The sequence below is a fragment of the Carettochelys insculpta genome, chromosome 23, assembly GCF_033958435.1.
Source record: "Carettochelys insculpta isolate YL-2023 chromosome 23, ASM3395843v1, whole genome shotgun sequence".
NCBI classification, from domain to species: domain Eukaryota; kingdom Metazoa; phylum Chordata; order Testudines; family Carettochelyidae; genus Carettochelys; species Carettochelys insculpta.
The window spans coordinates 6,906,759-6,927,946 of NC_134159.1; the positions used below are offsets into that span (position 1 = coordinate 6,906,759).

The window sequence follows — 21,188 nt, forward strand, 5'->3', positions numbered from 1 at the left end:
GAGAATCAGCACATGACAAGACGACTACGAAGATATATTGCAGGTACTTCCAAAAATAATAAACCACTTTTGTAGAATTTTTTCTGGTGCAAAAAAATGTTATTTGGAGCACCAGTATTTAAGAGAAGATTATAGTCTACATAAGGAACATTTAGAGAGACCAGTACAAGTGAAGTGAAACGTGTAAGCATAAAACCTCTAATCTGCAAGACACAATTCTTTCTAAACACGAGGTTGTATCTTTCAAATAAACAAAAAAAAAACAAACCCTAGTATCGTGGAACAATTTTTGCTAAGGGAAAAAATACTTCAGAAGCTCTCTTAAACTATAGTTCATTAGGGGAAAAAGGTCAGGTAGCATATAGCATTCTACCAAAAAAAGAATTTACACCCAGTGGAAGAACAAAGATAGATAGACTCTGTACCTGCAAACCGCAGAGGTGCATCTTTATCCAGTGCTATCAAGGGGGGATCCAGGAGTACTGTGTTGTCATTTTCTGTAACTATACCGTGATAGGTCGTTTCAATCCATGGCTTGTGCTTATTAACTATAAAAGAACAATAAAAGATGAGCGAAACAAAGTTAATTTTCATTGGAAAAGATTAAAATACTGGAAATACTTCCCACTTTGAATTTTCAGATTTTAAACATGCACTTTATTAAAACCAGAAAAATCTGGTTTCTTAGGATACATGCACAGTAATCCCCTAAGATATGTTTACTCAACACGTGCATATCTCACATTTATGCAAGCGGGATGGGGGGGCAGTGCCTTGGGGAGACCCCACCACCCAGCAGCTGGAGCAGAGTTACCCACAGAGTCCCCAGTCGGGGAGCAGGGAAACCCACAGCCCCTTGGCTGGAAGCCAGCTGAGCAGCACCCAGCCAGCAGAGCCAGCCACAGGGTCCCTGGCCCGGGGGAAAGGGAGACCCAGCAGCCCCATGGCTGGAGACTTCTCCCTCCCTTTTGACAGCTGCGTGGCTGGAGGAAGGGAGGGAGAAGGCTCTCAGCCTGGTTCCCGGCTCCCCGCTTGCAGGAACCGGGAAGCTGACCAGACATGAGCTGGTCAGCTTCCCTGTTCCCACAAGCAGCACGGGCCGCAAACCAAGCAGCAGCCTGGTTCCTGGCTTCCTTGCACTGACGGAACTGGGAAACTTACCAGCCCTGAGCCATGGGGAGACTGGAAGCAGGCTGCCCCCTAGTTCCCAGCTCCTCACCACTCTGGGAGGCAGGAAACTGAGCATTCCTGGTGGGTCCTGCAGTCTGGTTCCTTGATCCCCTCAACTCACGTGAAAATTCAAGTTACATGGGGGTTGCAAGAATGAAACCCCCATGTAACTCAAGGGTTTACTGTATTTATGCCTCCATTTTCCTAAGGTGTTTTTTTACAAAAAGAATATGGTTTTCTGTTTACATCTTCATTTGCAAATACTTCTTTTTTGTATACTGATAAATATACAATAACCTTTCCTGGTGGAAATACATCACCTATTTTTCCTCAATAGCAGCTTTGCAAAGTTCTGTTTACACACTCAGGAAGAGAGCTGCATTAGATGAGAAAGTGAAATTCATCTGTTCATTACCTACTAGTCATCAGAGGAAAGATGACAGATTGTCTGTGCTAGGGAACAAATTTTTCAAGGCCACTCCATGGAGAACTAAGGTTTCTACTGCTGCCAATGCAACATCTGGTTTGGTATTGGTTTGTTACTTTGGTCCACAGTACTGTCAATCTGCCACATTTTGTATATATTAGTTTTTCTTTTTTCTGTTTTTTTTTAAAGCAAGTTACAGAAAAATTACATGTGGAGTTTTACACAAAGCTGAGGTAAACCCACGTGTAAACTAAGTTCAGGAATAAAATGAGAACAGCAGCTTATTTTCATACAACCTCACTGCTCTTCCTATTGCTCCACTTAATCTGCATTCTTAACTTTTGCATTTACAGCAGTTTTTACTATTAATTGTTCAGTGAGACAGGAAAAATTTATTAAGTGTTCTTGCACAAATTCCAGAACAATATTCTCACTGCAAATGGACATTTAAGTATGTCAGTGCTTCTGGAAAACGGTATTGTACTCATAAGAGCTAACATCAATTACATAAAGATATACTCTAAAGAGAGAGCATCAATACTGTACCTGTCATCTTTGAAAAGGTTTGTTTTGGTGATGCATTACAGCCCCAATACATGCAGTCACCAATAGGTCTCTCTTCTCCTTGCCCTCAAAAGCAAGGCAAAACCTATGAGTGGTCCCCGTGCCTGATTTAAGCATCTACTCCTAGAAAGATTTCATGAACTGAAACAACCACAAGACACTATATGCAAATAATGCAGCAATTAGACCAGAAAAAAAGAAAAAGGGGTGTGGGGGAAGAAGAGAAAGGGAAAGTGGGTCTGGCTCTAATTTGTCATCATATGACATGCAATTAGTGACCTAAACAGCTGTTCTAAAAATGCTTCCTTTCCCTTTACCAGAGCTCAAATTTAGGCTTACGTGGTTGAAAACCCTTGAAAAATAGTTGTGTCCTGCATATTTCATGTACATGCATATGATCAAATTAACTAATAAAAAAGTTCCTCAAGCGTTGCACAATCCTGAAATCCTTCAAAGTAATAACCCATAATAGTTGTTTCTAGGGTTGTCAATTAATTGCAGTTAACTATTGTAAATAATTCAAAAAATTAATCATTAAAAACCATTGCAATTAACCGCAGTTTTCATTAAACAATACAATCCTAACTAAAACATATTAAATGTTTTTCTATATTTTCAAATATATTAACTTTAATTACAACATACAAAATACAAAGACTATTTTTTTAAAAAACTACAAATGCTTCCATAGTTTAAAAAAAAAAAAAACCACACCTTTTTCAATTCACATACTGTACTTCAATCTCTTTATGGAAATACAACTTACAAATGTAGGAAATTTTGTTACATAACTGCACTCAAAAACAGAAAAGTGTAAAACATTAGAACCTAGAGTCCAATTAGTCCTACTTCTTGTTCAGCCACTCACTAAGTCTATGTCGACACTACAGCATCAAGTTGATTTTAAGGCACCTAGCTCAATTTTACAATGTGACTTCCTTCACTTTAAATACCAGTATGTCAAATTTAAGGAGCACCATGGTCAACATTCTTGTGTTGATCATCTGATGCGGCATAACGCCAATTTCAAATTTAAAAGATCAGAATAATGCTAGTGTGGAAGGAGCATAACTTTAAACTGATTATACTGGCCACCAGAGGTGTCCCACTGGTATCCCACAATGCCCCTCAGGTATCCATTCTGGCTGCTTTCACCTCCATTGCTCTCCAGTGGGCAGGAAGTAGGTAACAGGAAGCCTGGGAATTTGCATTAGGTAACAGGAATTTGAATTCATTTCCTTTCAGGCCAGCATGGACAACGCACCTCAGGAGCCATCCATTGCATCTAACCATCATGACTACTCAGGGATCTTCTCAGGATTTGATTTCTCAGGCTCACATGAGCTCGTGCATGGAGCCACAATGAGATCCTGGATCTCATTACTGTGTGGGGAGAAGAATCAGTGATGAGCAAACTGCAAGTCTGCAAGCAAAATGTGGACATTCATGAGAAGATTTTGCAGGGCATGATCGCTGAAGGGCACACCTGGCATGCTCATCAATGCCGGGTCAAAGTAAAGGAGCTCAGGCAGAACTATCACAAAGTGAGAGACACCAACAAGCAACCCCGTGTCATCTCCCAAGACATGCCACTACTACAAGCAGCTGGATGCCATTCTTGGGAAGGACCCAGCAACACGCCCCGAAGCTAACAAGGGCTCTTCAGGAGACTGTCCTCAGGATTCCAGTGAGGGGAAGGGGAAGCAGGACACCGCCGACATTCAGCAGGTGCCCAAGGAAGCTTATGCTGGCAGCCTGGAGCTCTTCACACTCCACCTCAAGCCAGTATCCTCCTCCTCAGCACCTGAAGCTCAGATGTGGTGTGGAGTGCTCTTTTGGTGAGTATTTTTTAGAATGATACAAACCAGTTGGACTGGGGTACAGGTTTTCTTCTGTGAAGTGCATTTCTTAAACTGCTACAAAGCAGGCTGCTGCTCAGGTGAGGTGGCTCTGTGCCCCTTAGAACAGCTTGTTAATATTTCTGAGCATGGAGTGGCTAACCTCTTTGGAGATCTCCATAAAGGTCACAGGCAAGTACACTTATTTTTCACACAAGCTTTTTGGGGGAGGCCTGATTTACTGCAGCTTCCACGAGAGGACACCATGCCACGCCAGGCAACCAAGAAGTTATCTGGTGGTATGGTGCCACATAGCATTCTGGCAAGTTTTCCAGCCCTGTGCTCATACAGTATAAGCATATATTCTCTTTCATTCTGTTATTCTAAGGAGGCTGATGTCTCTTTTAGCAATCTAGAAGAAGGATGGGAATTTTGATTAGAGTTATTCGCACTGCTCCCTGGCCGTTTAAATTTCTAAGGACTACCCCACCACAACACAAGGCTTGCAAGCTCTGTGTCTACCCCCTCCATATGGCTGACAGGCTCTCCTGGCCTTCTACCCTCCCACCATGCTGCTGGCTTTTACCTTGTATAGGATCGATGAGGAGCTGCCACAAAAGTTTTTTTCTGCCCTTTGCTGTTTACAGGGATGACACACACACCCTTGCCACACATACAGAGCCCACCATGCAGCCAGTGGGATCAAACCCTCTCCTCTGCCATGCAGCTGCGGGGCGCAGTGGACCCTGCTCCCCACCATCTGTAAACCAACAAAATCTTAACATGCCCATAGTGAAACTGCCTGGATAACTAACACCTTCTGTTCTGCACAGGCTGATTCATTGTCAACATTAAGAAGCCAAAAGTGGCCTTGGAAAACAAAAGTCGCATTGACTGTCAAAAAGAGACCTGTTTATTCTACAGGTAAGCGCTGTGTGTCACATTAAAAATTATATCTAAATTTTGACCTTCACTATCTTCCACAGGCAGCATGTGCGTTACAGGCAGAGTCGCTACGATGAGGCAAAAAAAAGACTCAGACAGGACACCATCCTGCAGCAACTTAAAAAGGCTGAAAGGAAACAAACCAGAGTTGCTGCTAACCAAAAGTGGACACAGCAGTGGTGGCAAACCATGCTCCCTCCAGTACAGGAGCAAGGACTCAGAGCTCCTGACAGTTGTCAGGGGCAAACTGAGATCCCGCATTCCACGCTGAATCTGCAGAGGGACGCCCACCACAGGACTCATCATGCAGCTACCAACCCCTGTTGCCTGGCCACCCCTCAACATGGCTCAACTTACGTGCTTGTTGGAGTTGGGGGGGGGGAGGGCAAGGACAGTATCTTGCACCACGCCAAGGATCTCTCCGCACTGTAAAAGGCGCACATTCCACCACAGGTGATGCCTTTTCTTTTCCCTTTCCTTCCGACCTACACCTTAACGGTCCTCCCATAAATAAAAAGAATAGTTTAAAAAAAGTAATTTATTCATTCACATGGGTCTGGTGCAATTGGAGGTGCTTTCATAAAGGTCAAGGACATATTGTTGGGGGTGGGGTGGGGTCACAACAGTTAAAAGCAGCAGATACACGTGTCTGCTCATTCATAAACCTATTTTTCAAAGCCTCCCTGATTTCTGTTGCTTCTGCACATGCATTGGTGAATACCCTTGTGTCCAGTTGTGCATAAGTGCTGCTCATGGCATCTGCCTCTTTAACCCAGTCTGGCAGTAAAATTTTCGCCATTCGATTTGTAAATGTTATGGAGAATACAACACACTGCAACCACGGTGGGGATGTTGCTTTGGGAAAGGTCCAAATAGGTCAAAAGGCTCCTGAACTTGTCTTTTAAATGGCCAAAGGCACATTCAACCGCCATTCTGCAATTGCTCAGTCTATAGTTGAAGCACTCTTGCCTGCAGTCCAGGGTGCTGGCATATGATTTCATGAGCCAGGGCAGAAGAGGGTAAACAGGGTCGCCCAGTATCACTATGGGCATCTCCACATCACTAATCTTGATTTTCTGGTCTCAGAAGAAAGTCCCCTCCTGGAGCTTACTGTACAGACTGGAATTCGTAAAGATGTGCACAGCCTGCACCTTTCCCAACCATCCCACATCAATGTTGGTGAAATAACCTTTGTGATTCACCACAGCCTGCAACATCACTGATAAGTACCCCTGCAATTTATGTACTGAGAGGCCAGGTGGTCCAGGGCCAGGATGGGGATGTCCGTTCCATCTATCACACCACTGCAGTCAGGAAACCCCATGGCAGCAAAGCCATCCACTGCATGCCAGATATTTCCCAGACTCATGGTCTTCTGCATCAGATGGTCACAGTTTGCACTGACTACCTGCATCACTGCAGCCCCCACCATATATCTGCCCACCCCAAATTGATTTCCCATTGACTGGTAGCTGTCAGGTGTTGCAAACTTCCACAGAGCAACTGACGCCCACTGATGAGCTATCAAAGCAAGTCTCATTCTGGCATCATTGTGCTTCAGGGTGGGGGACAGCAATTCAGAAAGTTCCACTGAAGTGGCCTTGCTCATGTAGAAGACCTGCACCCACTGTGGTGTCCCAGACCTCCAAAACAATATGGCCCCACCAGTGTGTGCTGGATTTCACGTCTCCAGAAACAGAACTCAACTGCAAGCAATGCATCCAAGGCAGACAGCAACTCTGCATTCCTGTTCATCAATATCATCATCATCATCTGCATCTTTCTCTACTAAAATGCCAACCGCCACTCTGGAAAGAGGTCATTAAACACTGTGCAATGGCTATAAGCGGTTCAGGATCCATGCTACCACCATGCAGCAGCATGAGCCGGAGGCAGACTTTTGGAAAACAGACCGAAAAAATGGCACGAAATTCCTTGAGCCAGCCCTTTGTTTTCCAGCAGCAGTTGGGTGGGTGCACTACACTGCACTCTGGAACGACGACAGACACCCACAAGTACTTGTGGGACATTTTTTCCCATAAGCCACTGGCACAAAACCCCAGAATGCAATGCAGCTGCAGGCACTGTGGTATAGGTACCCACAATGCACTGTTAATGCAGTCTGACCTCGTGAAAGGAATGGAGACACACAGTCAACTTTATGGACGTTTGTAGATAGTCATCTTCGACTTAATAAAATCTAGAGGTAACAAGTCGACTTCAATAATTTGATTTTATTTCATAGTGTACACTAAGCCTAGGACAAACAAGTCTGTTTACATTTACAGAAGACAATGCTACCGATTCTTATTTATAAAGGACATCTGAGCACGAGAAAAGCTGTTTACATGGCACTCTTGTATCCTTCACTGCAAGGTACTTACATGCCAGATTTGCTGAAGACTTGTATGCCCCTTCATACTTCACCCACCATTCCTGAAGACATGCTTCCAAAATTTGACAAGGAGGAGATGTGGAACATGCTTTCAGAAGTCTTAAAGAGTAATACTCCAATGCAGAAACTACAGAGCTCAAAACACCAAAAATGATAATCTTCTGCTAGAGTGGTATCTGACTTAGATGATCAAAATGAATTGGTGCACATTGTTTTAGATTGTTGCTGAGTAGAACCTGTCATTAACATGGATGTATATCCTCTGGAATGGTGACTGAAGCATGAAAGGACACTGAATTTTTAGTGCACATGGCATATAAATACCTTGTAATGCCAAGCTACAACAGTGTCAGGCAAATGCCTGTTCTCAATTTAAGGTGACATGCAAACAGGAAGCAGGCAGCATTCTCTCCTGTGAACGTAAATAATCTTCTGTGCTTGAGTGATTGGCTGAAGAATACCACCACCATGCAGGCTCTGAAATTTTACATTGTTTTATTTTTGAGGAGTGCAGTTAAGTTACAAAAAACAAAAATCTACATTTGTAAATTGGACTTTCATGACAAAAGAGATTGTACTACAATACTTTTAATGGGGGAACTGAAAAACATCTTTACCATGCAAGTATTTGTAATAAAAAATAAACTGAGCACCGTGCATTTCATATTGTGTTGTAATAGAAACCAGTATATTTGAAAATGCAGACCATCCAAAATATTTAAAGTTATATTCTATTAAACAGCACGATTAATCACAAGTGATTTCACTAGAGGTAGGGGAAGTGCACAAAGCTTCTCATCCTGCACTGTAGTCTTACTTGCTAATAACGGAGGTGGTATGTGGTCTTGGATGGAGCTGGGTGCAGAATATAGTTTGCGGTAAGGGATTGGGGTACAAGAGGTGATGTGGAATCTGGGAGGGAATTTAGGTGAAGGAGAAAGTTGTGACCTGGGGAAGGGGACTGGAAAGGGGGTATGGGTTAGGGATCTTAATGGTTAACCAGGTATGGTTAACCCGATAGGGGCTGGTTGCCAGCCAACAGAAGCCAAGACACTTCCTGGTTACAGGAGCAGCACACAGAACTACATGGAGTGATCTAGAGTTGCTAGCAAGCCCGAAAACTTGCCTGGGAGTGCTGCTGGCCAGAACCTATGTCTGGCACCCCTCCTCCTGCATCCCAACTCCCTCCCAGACTCTGCATCCCCTCCCAACTCCCCTCCACGAGGTCAGAATCCTCTCCTGCACCCATAAACCCTCCTGGACCCTATGCCCCAACCCCTTGCCTCACAACACCTTTGAAAACCTCTGCACCCTCCTCTCCCCCACCTCAGGTCACAACCCCTCCCAGACCCTGCACCCCTTCCTACATTCTTCTCCCAGGCTAGAATCCTCTACATAGCGAACAGGAGCAACTAACGGGAGTTTTTTGAGGGAGTCCTCCAGGTGAAGGAGGAGCAATTACATGACCACTGGGGTAAGTTTGTTGTCTGAAATGTATGTGTTTGTGTTGTAGTGTGCTTGCTGCCTACCTGAAAGGCACCCTGTGGTCTGTTTCGAGGACCATGTGCTGAGCCTTGCGGCCCTTAATGAGGGGGTGGGGCTACTCAGGCAGGGCAGTGCTTTATACAGCCTACCCCTAAGACAACAGAGGAGCTAGCAAATAGGGCTGTTTTGTGAGGGAGTTTAGGGAGAAGCATGGAGGGAGGCTAGCAACACTTACATCGTCCAACTCAAATTTAAAGCCAGTAACAACCTAACTTAATCCAAGGGACCTGCTTCAGGTTTAATAAGACAATGCAAGCAGAAACCCAGCAACAGAGTGGGGGTTATCCAGTTTATTGCACCCAATGCAGCATGTACGATTACCTGCCCTCTGGGCAGGTAGCCTATGTGTGCATCTAGTGCAAGGAGCTCCTGGCCCTCAAAGATTGTGTACATGCTTTGGAGGCCACACTGGCAGAACTGGAGAAGCTGAGAGAGACAGAGAGGTGCATAAATGAGACTCTTCCGGACATAGTAGAATGGTCCCACCTTCAGTCTGATGACCTCAGTGCGGTTGAGGAGGATGAAAGTCTCAGGAAAGGAGAACATCTACCTGGAGCAGAGGGAAATGATCCCATAGACAGGACCCTCCTTCCAGAGAATGTTAGAGTATCTTCTCACACCGAGGATACCTCTCCAGGGGAGGGAACTCCAGTTATTAGGAAGCGACAGGTTTTAATTATGGGTGAGTCAATCATTAGGAACATAGATAGCTGGATTTGTGATGACCGTGAGAACCACACAATGATTTGCCTGCCTGGTGCGAGGGTTGTGGATCTCTCAAGACAGCTAGATAGACATGTGTACTGCTGGGGAGGAGCCGGTGGTTGTGGTATGTGTTGGTAGCAGTAACATAGGGCAGGATAGGAGAAAGGTCCTGGAGGCCAAATTTAGGCTGCTAGGTAGGAGATTGAAGACCAGGACCTCCATGGTAGCCTTCTCTGAAATGCGTCCAGTTCCACGCACAGGGCCAGTTAGACAGGCAGAACTGCAGGGTCTCAATGTGTGGATGAGACAATGGTGTAGGAGGGAGAGGTTTAGACTTACAAGGAACTGGGGAAACATTAGGGGAAAGAGGGAGCCTATACAGAAAGGATGGGCTCCACCTAAACCAAAATGGAACCAGATTGCTGGCACTTAAAAAGGTCATAGAGCAGTTTTTAAACTAAGTGTTGGAGGAAAGCCAACAGGTGCAGAGGCACGCTTGGTTCAGACAAGGGCTTTCCTTAGGGCAGGATCTCTTATTGGAGATTCTCTATGTCCTAGTAAGGAGGAGAGGATGAAACATAATAAAACACAGGTAGTATCTAATGAGGAACAGTCAAATATAACAGAATCCCTTTCAATCACATCATTGTAATGGCAGGCAGATAAGAGTGATAAGCTTTTAAAGTGCTTATATACAAATGCTAGAAGTCTATATAATAAGATGGGTGAGCTAGAGTGCTTCGTATTAAAACGAAGATATCAATATAATAGGTATTACAGAAACTTGGTGGAATGAGGATAATCAACGGGACACAGTAATATCAGGGTACAACATTTATCGGAAGGACAGAACAGGTCATGCTGGAGAGGGGCGCTATACGTTAAAGAAAATGTAAAATCAAATGAAGTAAAAATCATAAATGAACCAAACTGAACCATGGACTCTCTCTGGATAGGAATCCCATGCTTGAGTAAGAAGACTATAATGGTAGGGTTATATTAGTGATCACCTGACCAGGATGGTGCTAGTGACCATGAAATGTTCAGGGAGATTAGGGAGGCTATCCAAAAAAAAAAACAAAAACCAACAATAATGGGGGATTTCAACTGTCCCATATAGACTGGGTACATGTCACCTCAGGATGGGAAGCTGAAGTCAAGTTTCTTGACACCTTAAATGACTGCTTCTTGAAGCAGCAAGTCCTGGAACCCACAAGAGGAAAGGCAATTCTTGATGTAATCCTAAGTGAAGCACAGGATCTGGTCCAAGAGGGGAATATTTTTGGACCTAGTGGTAATAGTGACCATAATATAATTAACATTCTTGTGGCTGGGAAAATACTACAACAGTCCAAGAGTGTAGCATATCATTTCAGAAAGGAGGATTACACAAAAATGAGGAAGTTAGTTAAATGGAAATTAAAAAGTACAGGGCCTAAAGTGAAATCCCTGCAAGCTGCATGGAAACTGTTCAAAGACACCATAATAGAAGCTCAACTTAAATGTATACCCCAATTTAGGAAACACAGTAAGAGAACCGAAAAAGCACCACTGCAGTTAAACAATATAGTAAAAGAGGCAGTGAGAGACAAAAAGGCATACTTAAAAAACAAAAGGAAGTTAAATCCTAATGAGGAAAATAGAAAGGAACATAAACTCTGCCAAGTGAAGTGTAAAAATATAATTAGGAAGGCCAAAAAAGAATTTGAAGAACAGCTAGTCAGAGAGTCAAAAAGCAATGGCAAAAAAAAAAAACAAAAAACACTAGGTACATCAGAAGAAGGAAACCTGCTAAACAACCAGTAGGGCCACTGGATGATTGAAATGCTAAAGTATGATAAGGCAATTGTAGAGAAACTAAATGACTTCTTTGCATCAGTCTTCACGGCTGAGGATGTGAGGGACATTCCCAAACCTAAGCAATTCTTTTCAGGTAACAAATCTGATGAACTGTCTCAAATTGAGGTGTCATTAGACGAGGTTTTGGAACAAACTGATAAACTAAACAGTAATAAGTCACCAGGACCAGATGGCATTCACCCAAGAGTTTTGAAGGAACTCAAAAATGAAACTGCAGCACTACTAACTGTAGTTTGTAACCTGTCATTTAAATCAGCTTCTATTCCAGATAGCTATGTGGAGGATAGCTAATGTGACACCAATCTTTAAAAAGGGCTCCAGAGGTGATCCTGGCAACTACAGGCTAGTCAGCCTCACCTCAGAACCGGGCAAACTGGTTGAAACTCTAGTAAAGAGCAGAGCTGTCAGACACATTGATGAACATAATTTGTCGGGGAAGAGTTTTAGCTGTTACCACTCAAGAAAGATCTTGGAGTCGTGGACAGTTCTCTGAAAACATCCACTCAATGTGCAGCGGCAGTCAAAAAAGCTAGTGGGTAATAACTTTTGAGGGGGACACTCCAAGGACTGTACTTTTTGATAGAAGAGGTGAGAGGTCTGGGACAGAGGTTGGATGAAGGAGGAAGCTTGGGGTAGGGGCCTGGGGTGCTACCTTCTGCACACAACCTCTGACCAGACCCCATACCTCTTCTATCAAAAAGTACAGTCCCTGGCCACTTACCAAAATCTTGGATTGGCCCCATCAAAAGTTATTACCTACCTCTTCTTAGAGTTTAGGAGGAGCTCTTGAACAAAATGGACTCACAGACAAACTGACTCATAGATGCACTCTACAATATATTATACATAAATTTGACTAAACTAACTGCCATCATGAGCCAGATGTTAAAACTCACTTATTTCTATTTTAAACATTAAATCCTATAAATAAGATTTTCTTATTAATGTATCCATTAGTTATTTATTCTAAAGAACAAACAAACTGGTTCTCCTTATATTAGGAGAATAAATAGTAGTTCTGACAGCTATTCAGCTGAAAAGTAAGAATGCCTTAACATAATAGCTGTAATTGTGATCTTGGCTGACTGCCATACAAAGCATCCAGGCTCAGGTGCCAAGTCTGAATTGCATACTTCAGGCAAGGTTAGAATACAGTAGAGGCATAAAATTTCACCTATTCTTTGAAATTTGAGGACTACAAAGTTCATACAAAAGTAGACAGAACCAAATAATAAGAGCTACCCTACCCCTACCCAAAAGTCTCCCTGCACCTCTTAAAACCTGTTTGCTTTGGTGAAAGCACTCAACTCCTTTCTGCAAATAACTCCTTACTTAAACCTAGTAAACACACATATCTGGACATTGATTATTAGTGAGAACACACCACAGAAATTAGTAATTCTCTTAATCTTTTCATTATGGCACTGTTTCCCACAATTTTAGTCAGACACTTAAAGCACTGAAAATTCTTAAGTCAGTATTTACTATTAGACACTGCCTGTACACAGTACATTATTAAACAGGTTTCATTACACATCAAGCATTCATATAATGCTTAATTAGTTTTTTCAATACTGACAAGTTACCATGGGTTTATATAGCGTTATACCCTCTGAACACTAAATGTCCAATAACAGTTTGTTAGATATCAAACAAAGGTTTTGTGAGACTAAATTTCCTTTAGTTCATCAGAAAATCACGAGTTTCCAAAAGCGTGTCCAAAACACAAAACAAAGTTAATGTCATTCCGAAGTCTCAGAAGGGTAGCCATATCTGTCCATATGTACAAAAACAAAGAGGTGTCTGTTAGTCTCTAAGGTGCCACAGGGTTCATTGTTCTTTCCAAAGGGCACCTGAAACATTCACTTCAAAATAAAACAGAAGCAGCTCACTTCAGCTCTAACATTCATAGCATGCACAAACTGCTGTTAATCTCCTGTCACATAAACAGGATCTAAGTTACATTGGTTTCTCTGAAATACAATATTCATCCTAACTTCATCATCTCCAACTGGAATCTTCTGTAAATCCCATGATGAATATCTGACATTTCACCCTAGCTCACATTTAATCCAGTTGAATATAAAAGAATCTTCTTGAACACGTGAATTATGGAAGAATTAATTTTACTTTAACTTTGCTAATGATCTTTAGATTAGAGTGAACTGATTTAAATCATAGATTGTAATCAACCTTTCCATTTGTATTTTAGTTAGCTTCTAAAGGTGCATTCCTTTTGGTTGATATAACCATTAAAACCTATTGATTTGGTACTAAAAGAAACCTTAACATTAGATTTGATGTATCATTTGCTACCCAGGAGGATATACTACATGTATTTATTTAACCAATGATATAGCTTAGTATTTCCAATTTCTTATTAATTTTACATTTTAGTGAGTTACAAAATATTGCATTCGTACTTAAGAAAATATACTTTGCTCCATATTTATAAAGTTGATCTCAGCTGTCAGAACTGAGAAAGTAAAAATATTTCTTCGTACAGAAAAGCTCTCTCTAGCTGAAAGTTCTGGACAGAAGCTCCTTGATTTAGCGTATTTGTTCTTTACTTTGAAGTAAGTTCAAACCTTAAATATTTTGCATTAAACGTCATATTTCCTTTTAAACAGGTTTTTTTTTTAAAAAAAAAAGTATAATCAAAACCCAACTCTTCATTTAAAAAATATTTTATCCACACTGCTTCAAAGAGAGAACACATTTACCCATTAAGCTAGAATTCTTAAAACTGCATAACCCCAACAACAAAGTTAAGAAAACACCAGCTGAACAGACTCCTTTGTCTTGATGCTGGTAAACATAAAAGGAAATTTTAAATGTCAGGTTAGAACAGCAGTGGGCAAACTAGGCTAGTGAGTGAGTCACAAGACTGTCAGAAACAAAACGGTCTCCCAGAATATGGTAGTTTTGCTAACTGCGCTTGCACACCTAGAATTTGGGTAATGTGCCAACTAAACTGTAACAACGTTCTGGTTGGATATAGAGGGGGCACGCAGCTCTAACAATCAACGTTACATGCAATCAGCATGTACCTCACTTCACGTGCCTTTGCTTTATAGGCATGTCACTTTAGTAACACTATTAGTAGGGAAAAAAAACCTACACTGATGGAAACCAGCAAAACATGGGCAACGTTAAACAAAATGTCTCGTGGGCCACACATGGAACCCCCATGGGATGCCTGTGCCCCAGACTGCCCATCACAGATACAGGTATTTTATTCAAGGAAAAGCTGAATTTGGACACCAAGAAAATATGCAAAGAAAGGGTGAATGTTTGAACTGGAGTGAACGTTAGCTAGATTCAGCATCAGACAGGAGTGGCTACTCAGAGGTTCCACAGGAAAAACAGTGTGCCTCTTCTTTCAACTAGCTAGAATGGGGAAATATACTATCTCCCACTGAAAAACTGCCCTTGGTCCCTCCTCAGGAGACCATGATGTTTTAGAAGACATCAATAAAATCTACATAAAAAGGATGAGATTTTTTTTTCCTTCCACTGCATATATATTTGGTCCCTCCATCTACATACCACAACTCACTTGCAATTTAACCTCTCCATACATGCATTTCAGTTTAATTACCAATACCTGTTTCCATTGTGATGTTGGTTTGTTCTCCGCTTTAATTCAGTTTGTACAGGTTGAGGTGGTTTAATGACTGGTTTAAAACCACCAAACACCGTCAGCTGACTTTCAGGAACAGTTGTACAGATCTTAGCTGTATCAGTGATTTTACCTTCGGTGGCACGAAAATGGTAGCTGGCACTGATTATTACTGGTACAATGTAATTTCTTCCCCTCATCTTTGGCCGTGGTGGGCAGCAAGCTAAATTTTTCAACTGTGCTGAGAGGCCCCAGTAATGGTGAAGACCTTGTACAAGATAACGTACAAACACTGAAATAAATACAGTCCCTGAATCAAATAGCTTCACATATTACTTAAGCCAGCCTGGTATGAAAAGCCATAAACCTAGAACAAGTTTATGGATGAATAAAGATAAATATTTTTAACATTTATGTATTTTACTATTCAACTACTTGTCCTTACAGAACACTGTAGTCGCTTAGTACTTGTAACCAACATGAGCCAGCAACAGTGCCAACCGTAAGTGTCATAATGAGATTTGTTTGTTCCCAAACATAGGAAAAAATAGTGTCATTGCCCAGTTGACTTTGTGATTGTTACCAAGCCTTCAATCTACCTATTGTTACCATTTCCTCTACCTCCCCATCACTTTTTATTGGGTAAAAGTTACATACACCTTTTTTTAAAATGAGTCTCTTAAACACAAATGTTAAAAACAGAAAAAACTCTTAAGATGTCCTTAAGGGCAAACTGCTTCTTCTTTGCTCTTGGATATGAATAGTGTGTATGATACATCAATTATACCATGCCAGAGGGAACCTTGTAAATGGTGGCTATGAATGCTAATTTCTTAGCAAAATGATCAAACTTAATTTTTCCATACATTAATCTTTGCTAATGTCACTTGTTTTCTCTTCCTTGAAAGAAAAAGTTGGACATATAGATCAGTGATAGGAAACCCAGGCTAGCAACCGAGTCCCACGAGCGCACCTCCTCCTATCTCAGTGGGCTGCCAAATTGTCAGAACCCAGATGGTAAAAGGTGGTTCTCCTAACTGTGCTTATGTAGCTAGAATTTGCAGGATGCACCAACTGAACCATCGCAGTGCTTTGACTGCATGCACATGGAGTGCACTGCTCCCACAGTGAATGCTGTGTGCAATCAGCACGCACCTCACGCCACATGCCCTTGCTTTACATGTGTCACCTTATGCTAGGAAAAAAATAACTACTGGGATGGAAGCCAGTGGAATCTGGCAATCCTGGCACATAGGCAATGGCAAGCAAAATGGTTCAAGCATCTGTCAAATTCTTAATGTGTTTAATGGCAACTGCAACTAAACAATGGGGAGGAGAGAGGTAGAATCAAAACCTGATGTTACCTGCTTTGGAGAACACAGGTTTAAAAAAAATCCCTAATAACTAATTTTTAAGTGTAAATTAGGTCACTTAACTGCTCAGGTCTGAAAAATCTTGCACCAAGTGCCATGATTAGCTTAGCCAAACGCCCAGCATAGTTGGAAGTAGGTTGATGGAAGAATTCTTCTGTCAAATAGCTACTGCCTCTCAAAAGAGGTGGACTGACTCCATTGATGGAAAACCCCCTTCTCATTTCAAGGCACATCTATACTCCAGTGGTACAGTAGCACAGCTACACTGCCATAGCTGTGCCACTCGGCCAACTGTAAAAGTAGATATACCCTCACTGTGAACCAATATATCCAGTTTCTCACACAATGAGAAAGGGAACACAAATGTTCCTTCTAATCCTAATTCATATTGCTACAGACAATGCTGCTGGAGAATCTGAGAAGGTGCGACACTCAAGGCATCTTGCTTCTCTAATAGCAAAAGCTTTAAAAGGGTGCGACCTATCAGATCACACAAAAGCAGAAATTTCTGCTATTTCCTACAGAAGCCCCAATGGATGCAAAAAAGGGTATATGTGCAAGAGGGCAGTGTCGACGTTGGTATGGGAATCCCAAGTGAAGATTTCCTTACTTTTAAGTAGTAGTTAATATTAACAAAAGAGTATCAAATTAAGTCTCGGAATCCACAGATGTAAGTGTTTTGAGTGAATGTACTTACATAAGCATGGCATTTAGCACCTTTTAACAAAAAACAGGTTAATCCCAATGATTTTTCAGAACTGCCCGTGCATGTTTAATTAGGTCTACCCATGTTACTTTGTCATTATGGATGCAGTAGGAAAAAACAGGGCAAGTCTTTTCTAACATGTTGCTGGTCAAATTAACCTAGCATAGCAACCCTTGTCTTGTTTCCTACAAACGAAAATGAAGCTGTCACAAACACGATGTATGCACAGTTGTAGCCACGTGTCCCAGAATATTAGAGACACAAGGAGGTGAGGTAACATCTTTTATTAAACTAACTTCTTCTGGTGAGAGAGATAAGCTTACACAAACAACAAGAAGTCCTGTGGCACCTTATAGACCAACATATTTTGGAGCACAAGTTTTCATGGGCAAAGACATACTTCGTCAGATGCATGAAAAAAGCTTATGCTCCACAATATGTTAGTCTATAAAGATGCCACAGGACTACTACTTCGTTTTGAAGATACAGACGAACCTGGCTACCCCTCTTACACTTGTCACCATGCAAAGCTTACGTAAAGCTCTTCTGCAGCTCTGAGAAATGTACTCAAAGCATCACAGTTGGATAGAAGATGAAACAGATTAGCATAACACAGCAATGAGCAACCTAGAATAGTGAGTGGGCTGCATGAATGGCCTTCTATCTCAGTGGGCCACAAAACTGTTATAACAAAGACAGTCTCCCAAGATCAGGTAGTATTGTTAACTTCTCTTGCATGCCTAGAATTTGTGGGGTGTGCCAACTCAACCATAGCAGCACTTCTGATTCATTGTAACACTCGTGCTCCCTATGCATCCAATGTTGCATGCAATCAGACTGCACTTGACTTCATGTGTACTTGCTTTACATGAGTGTCACCTGAGTAATAGTGGTAGGGGGGAAAAAGAAAAAAAAAAAAGCCACCACACACCGTGGATGGAAACGAGCAGAATCTGGCTACCTTGAACATGGGGAGTAGTAAACAAGATGTCTTATGGGCCACACACAAAACAACAGACTGAACATGGCTCTCGTGACACAGGTTGCCCATCACTACCAAAAGGGAGTGGTAGCTTGAAATACTTGGTAACTATTTATGCCAAACAATCCATTCCACTTTGTATTTAACAGTGACACCATGGCTATGTCTACACTAGGGGAAAACTTTGAAATGGCCATGTTAATGGCCAAATCAGAGAATACAAATGAGGTGCTAAAATGAATATTCAGCACCTCATTAGCATGCTGCCAGCCACGGCACTTAAAGTGCTATGTTTTGCTCACACATGGCTCGTCTACACAACGGTCCTTTTCGAAAGGACCCTGCAAACATCGAAGTCCCCTTATTCAGCTGATAGGAATAAGGGGATTTCGACATTTGGAGGGTCCTTTCGAAAAGGACCCCTGTGTAGACGAGCCGTGCGTGAGCAAGACACGGCACTTTCGAAGTGCCATGGCTGGCAGCTTGCTAATGAAGCACTGAATATTCATTTAATTGCCTCATTAACATTCTCCAATTTGGCCATTAGTGTGGCTATTTCAAAGTTTTCCCCTACCGTAGATGTAGCCCATGAGTATACTTTCCAGATCTGAAGAAGAGCGCCACAAACTCAAAAGCTTAACTTTCGCACCTAAGTTTGTTCAATACAAAATATTACCTCTCCTACTTTGTCTTTATAAATGCGATGTGGCAGGTGGGACAATGCAGCTTTTGGAAGTCTACCCAACTAGAGAGTATGCAATTAGAAGAAAAACCATTTCCTATCCTCCAGATAATTTTTGTTAATAACTTTTTGGGACATTCTTGTGGTGCTGCTGTCAATCATCATCCTGTCATCTCGAATATTCACAGCTATGTTAGGAAGCCTGAAGTCAAAGCCATTCCTTTGGAGAAATAAATCAGTGAACCATTATTTAAAGTACATATTATTATTGCCTAATTTAAGTGTCACTGAGCTTCACAAGCTCAGTGAATTAGGTTTTCTGATACAATGAGAAATTACTAAGGAAGTAATTTGTCTGAAGAGACTTTATTTAGTTTAAAAATCTATGAAGATATAGCCATCATGAAATATAAGCACATTACAAGATAATGGGGACCAACGTCTGTGTAAATGAACTCCTTTGAAAAGGTCACTATTCTCCTCAATAAATTTGAATAAATACTTGAAGGTTACGAGATTCAATTTTTGTTGATTATATAATCACACAACTTTTGCCTAGTGCCTTCCTCTTGGATCAAACACTTTCATTTTGCTTGCTGAGACGCAAAGTTAACCAGAGCTGGGATTTTCATCTTCCTAGGAAAACTAACTGTACATTCTTTACATTTAAAGAACTTCTTTTCATGTGGAAGATGCCAAGTGAATTTTAATGTAGTACAAAAAAGAATCATAGAACTGAGGAAATGGAAAAGTCAGCTGGATTAAACTCCAGTTCCCTGGGGTCAGTAAAGGATTCAGTCCTTCAGAACCTATGCATTCATACTAAACTTCAGAGAGAGAGTGTGAGAAACCTGGTCTGCAAGAGGAGGCGTGGGTTCTAGTCCTTGCTCTGCTATAGCTTCACTAGTGAAATCTAGATGCAGTTCACAGTGGCCATGCCTCTATTCTCCCTCACACAATCTGGTATAACTATACCCGTTTCAGTCCTTATGAATTTGAGATCCTTGAACACAAGATGGTATTTAAGGTATTACTTCATCTTAAATTTTGTATGACTGGCAAAGCTGCAAATAGATTATTATGACAGAAATAAAAAGTCCATTAATTACTGAGATAGATACTTCCAAGAATTCTTCATACAGATAACCTCAGCATATACTTGACAGTCTGCTTTAAAAAAATGTGTCTGCAGCAGACAATCACTGGTGAGGTTTAAATAATGGGATGAAGGAATGAAGTGAAAATTATGACTAAGTATGAGAAAATCTATTTGATTATGGAATAGTTTTACAAAGGAATAACAATTCCTTACTTTCTTCAGTTTTAATGTTTCAGAGATGGAACAATGCAGTAGGTCTGCACTGCGAAAGCAACCAGGTAACTTTATTAATTCTCTACTAGATTTAGTTTTATTATTAGACAGAACATAAAGTTGAAGAGAATGTGTTCACAGCCTGAGCTACATTGTGAATACTGATAGCTTCCAGCCTTTATAACCATCAGGTTAATAACTATTTTGGAAATTAACAAAACTGCTTAATTTAATAAGCCCAGCATGTTTTCTATGGAAACTGAAATCTCACTGCTGCCTACTTGTTCACTGCTTGAAAGAGAAGGACTAGTTCCCACTTTTCTCTGCATTTAATCAGGTTCTCAAAATTTGAATTTACTAGTTTCAAGATTATCCTTGGACACATTAAATGGTTCTTTTCCCACCCTAAAATTGGTAATGATTGATATAACTGACTAGTGAATGGGGAAATGCTCATGTCATAGTAGCAAAACGGACCATCAGCTTACATTTGAACTTAAATACGGGTATTTAAAGCAGAGAGTTTGGTTTAAGCCTCCCTCTCAGTAGATCTTTTCATAAAAACAAGAGAGCACTAGAGGCAATATTCTCACTCAATTTAAATTTTTGTAATAAGATACTGTCCAATATCACCTGCACTCTTCCTTTTGCACACACTAACAACTTTTACTCCTTGAAAATACCTTATATTGCTGATGAAAGATAGATGTTATTCCCACCTTAGACATATAGCTAAATTTCAGGGGTGGGTTAGTGACCCCCTACATCAACAATGTCCAAGAAGTCAACTAGAATAATTAATACAATTATCTGATTTTATTCTAAACAAACAGTCCTGTAGCACCTTAAAAATTAACCGAATTTATTTATTAGGTAATGAGCTTTCATGGGTAGAGACCCACTTCCTCACGTTTTCAGATACTTCAGAGGGAATGGACAAAACAAGCCACTACATAGCAACCCACTCCTTGCTGTCCAATTGCCATTTATGGGAGCATGAGATTTAGGGACACCTAGAGCACGTAGCTGCACCCCTGACCATCTTGACTGAAAACCATCGAT

At 41.3% G+C, this 21,188-nt stretch overlaps 1 protein-coding gene across 4 annotated transcripts in view; it reads right to left on the bottom strand.

Moving 5' to 3' along the window:
• CLSTN1 (calsyntenin 1) overlaps positions 1-21,188 on the bottom strand; it is a 78,178-nt gene that overhangs the window by 43,503 nt on the left and 13,487 nt on the right. For all 4 annotated transcript variants that reach the window (XM_074976031.1, XM_074976029.1, XM_074976030.1 and 1 more), the window contains exon 2: positions 426-548. In XM_074976031.1, coding sequence (XP_074832132.1) covers positions 426-548 — 123 coding nt within the window. The remainder of the gene's footprint in view (positions 1-425; positions 549-21,188) is intronic.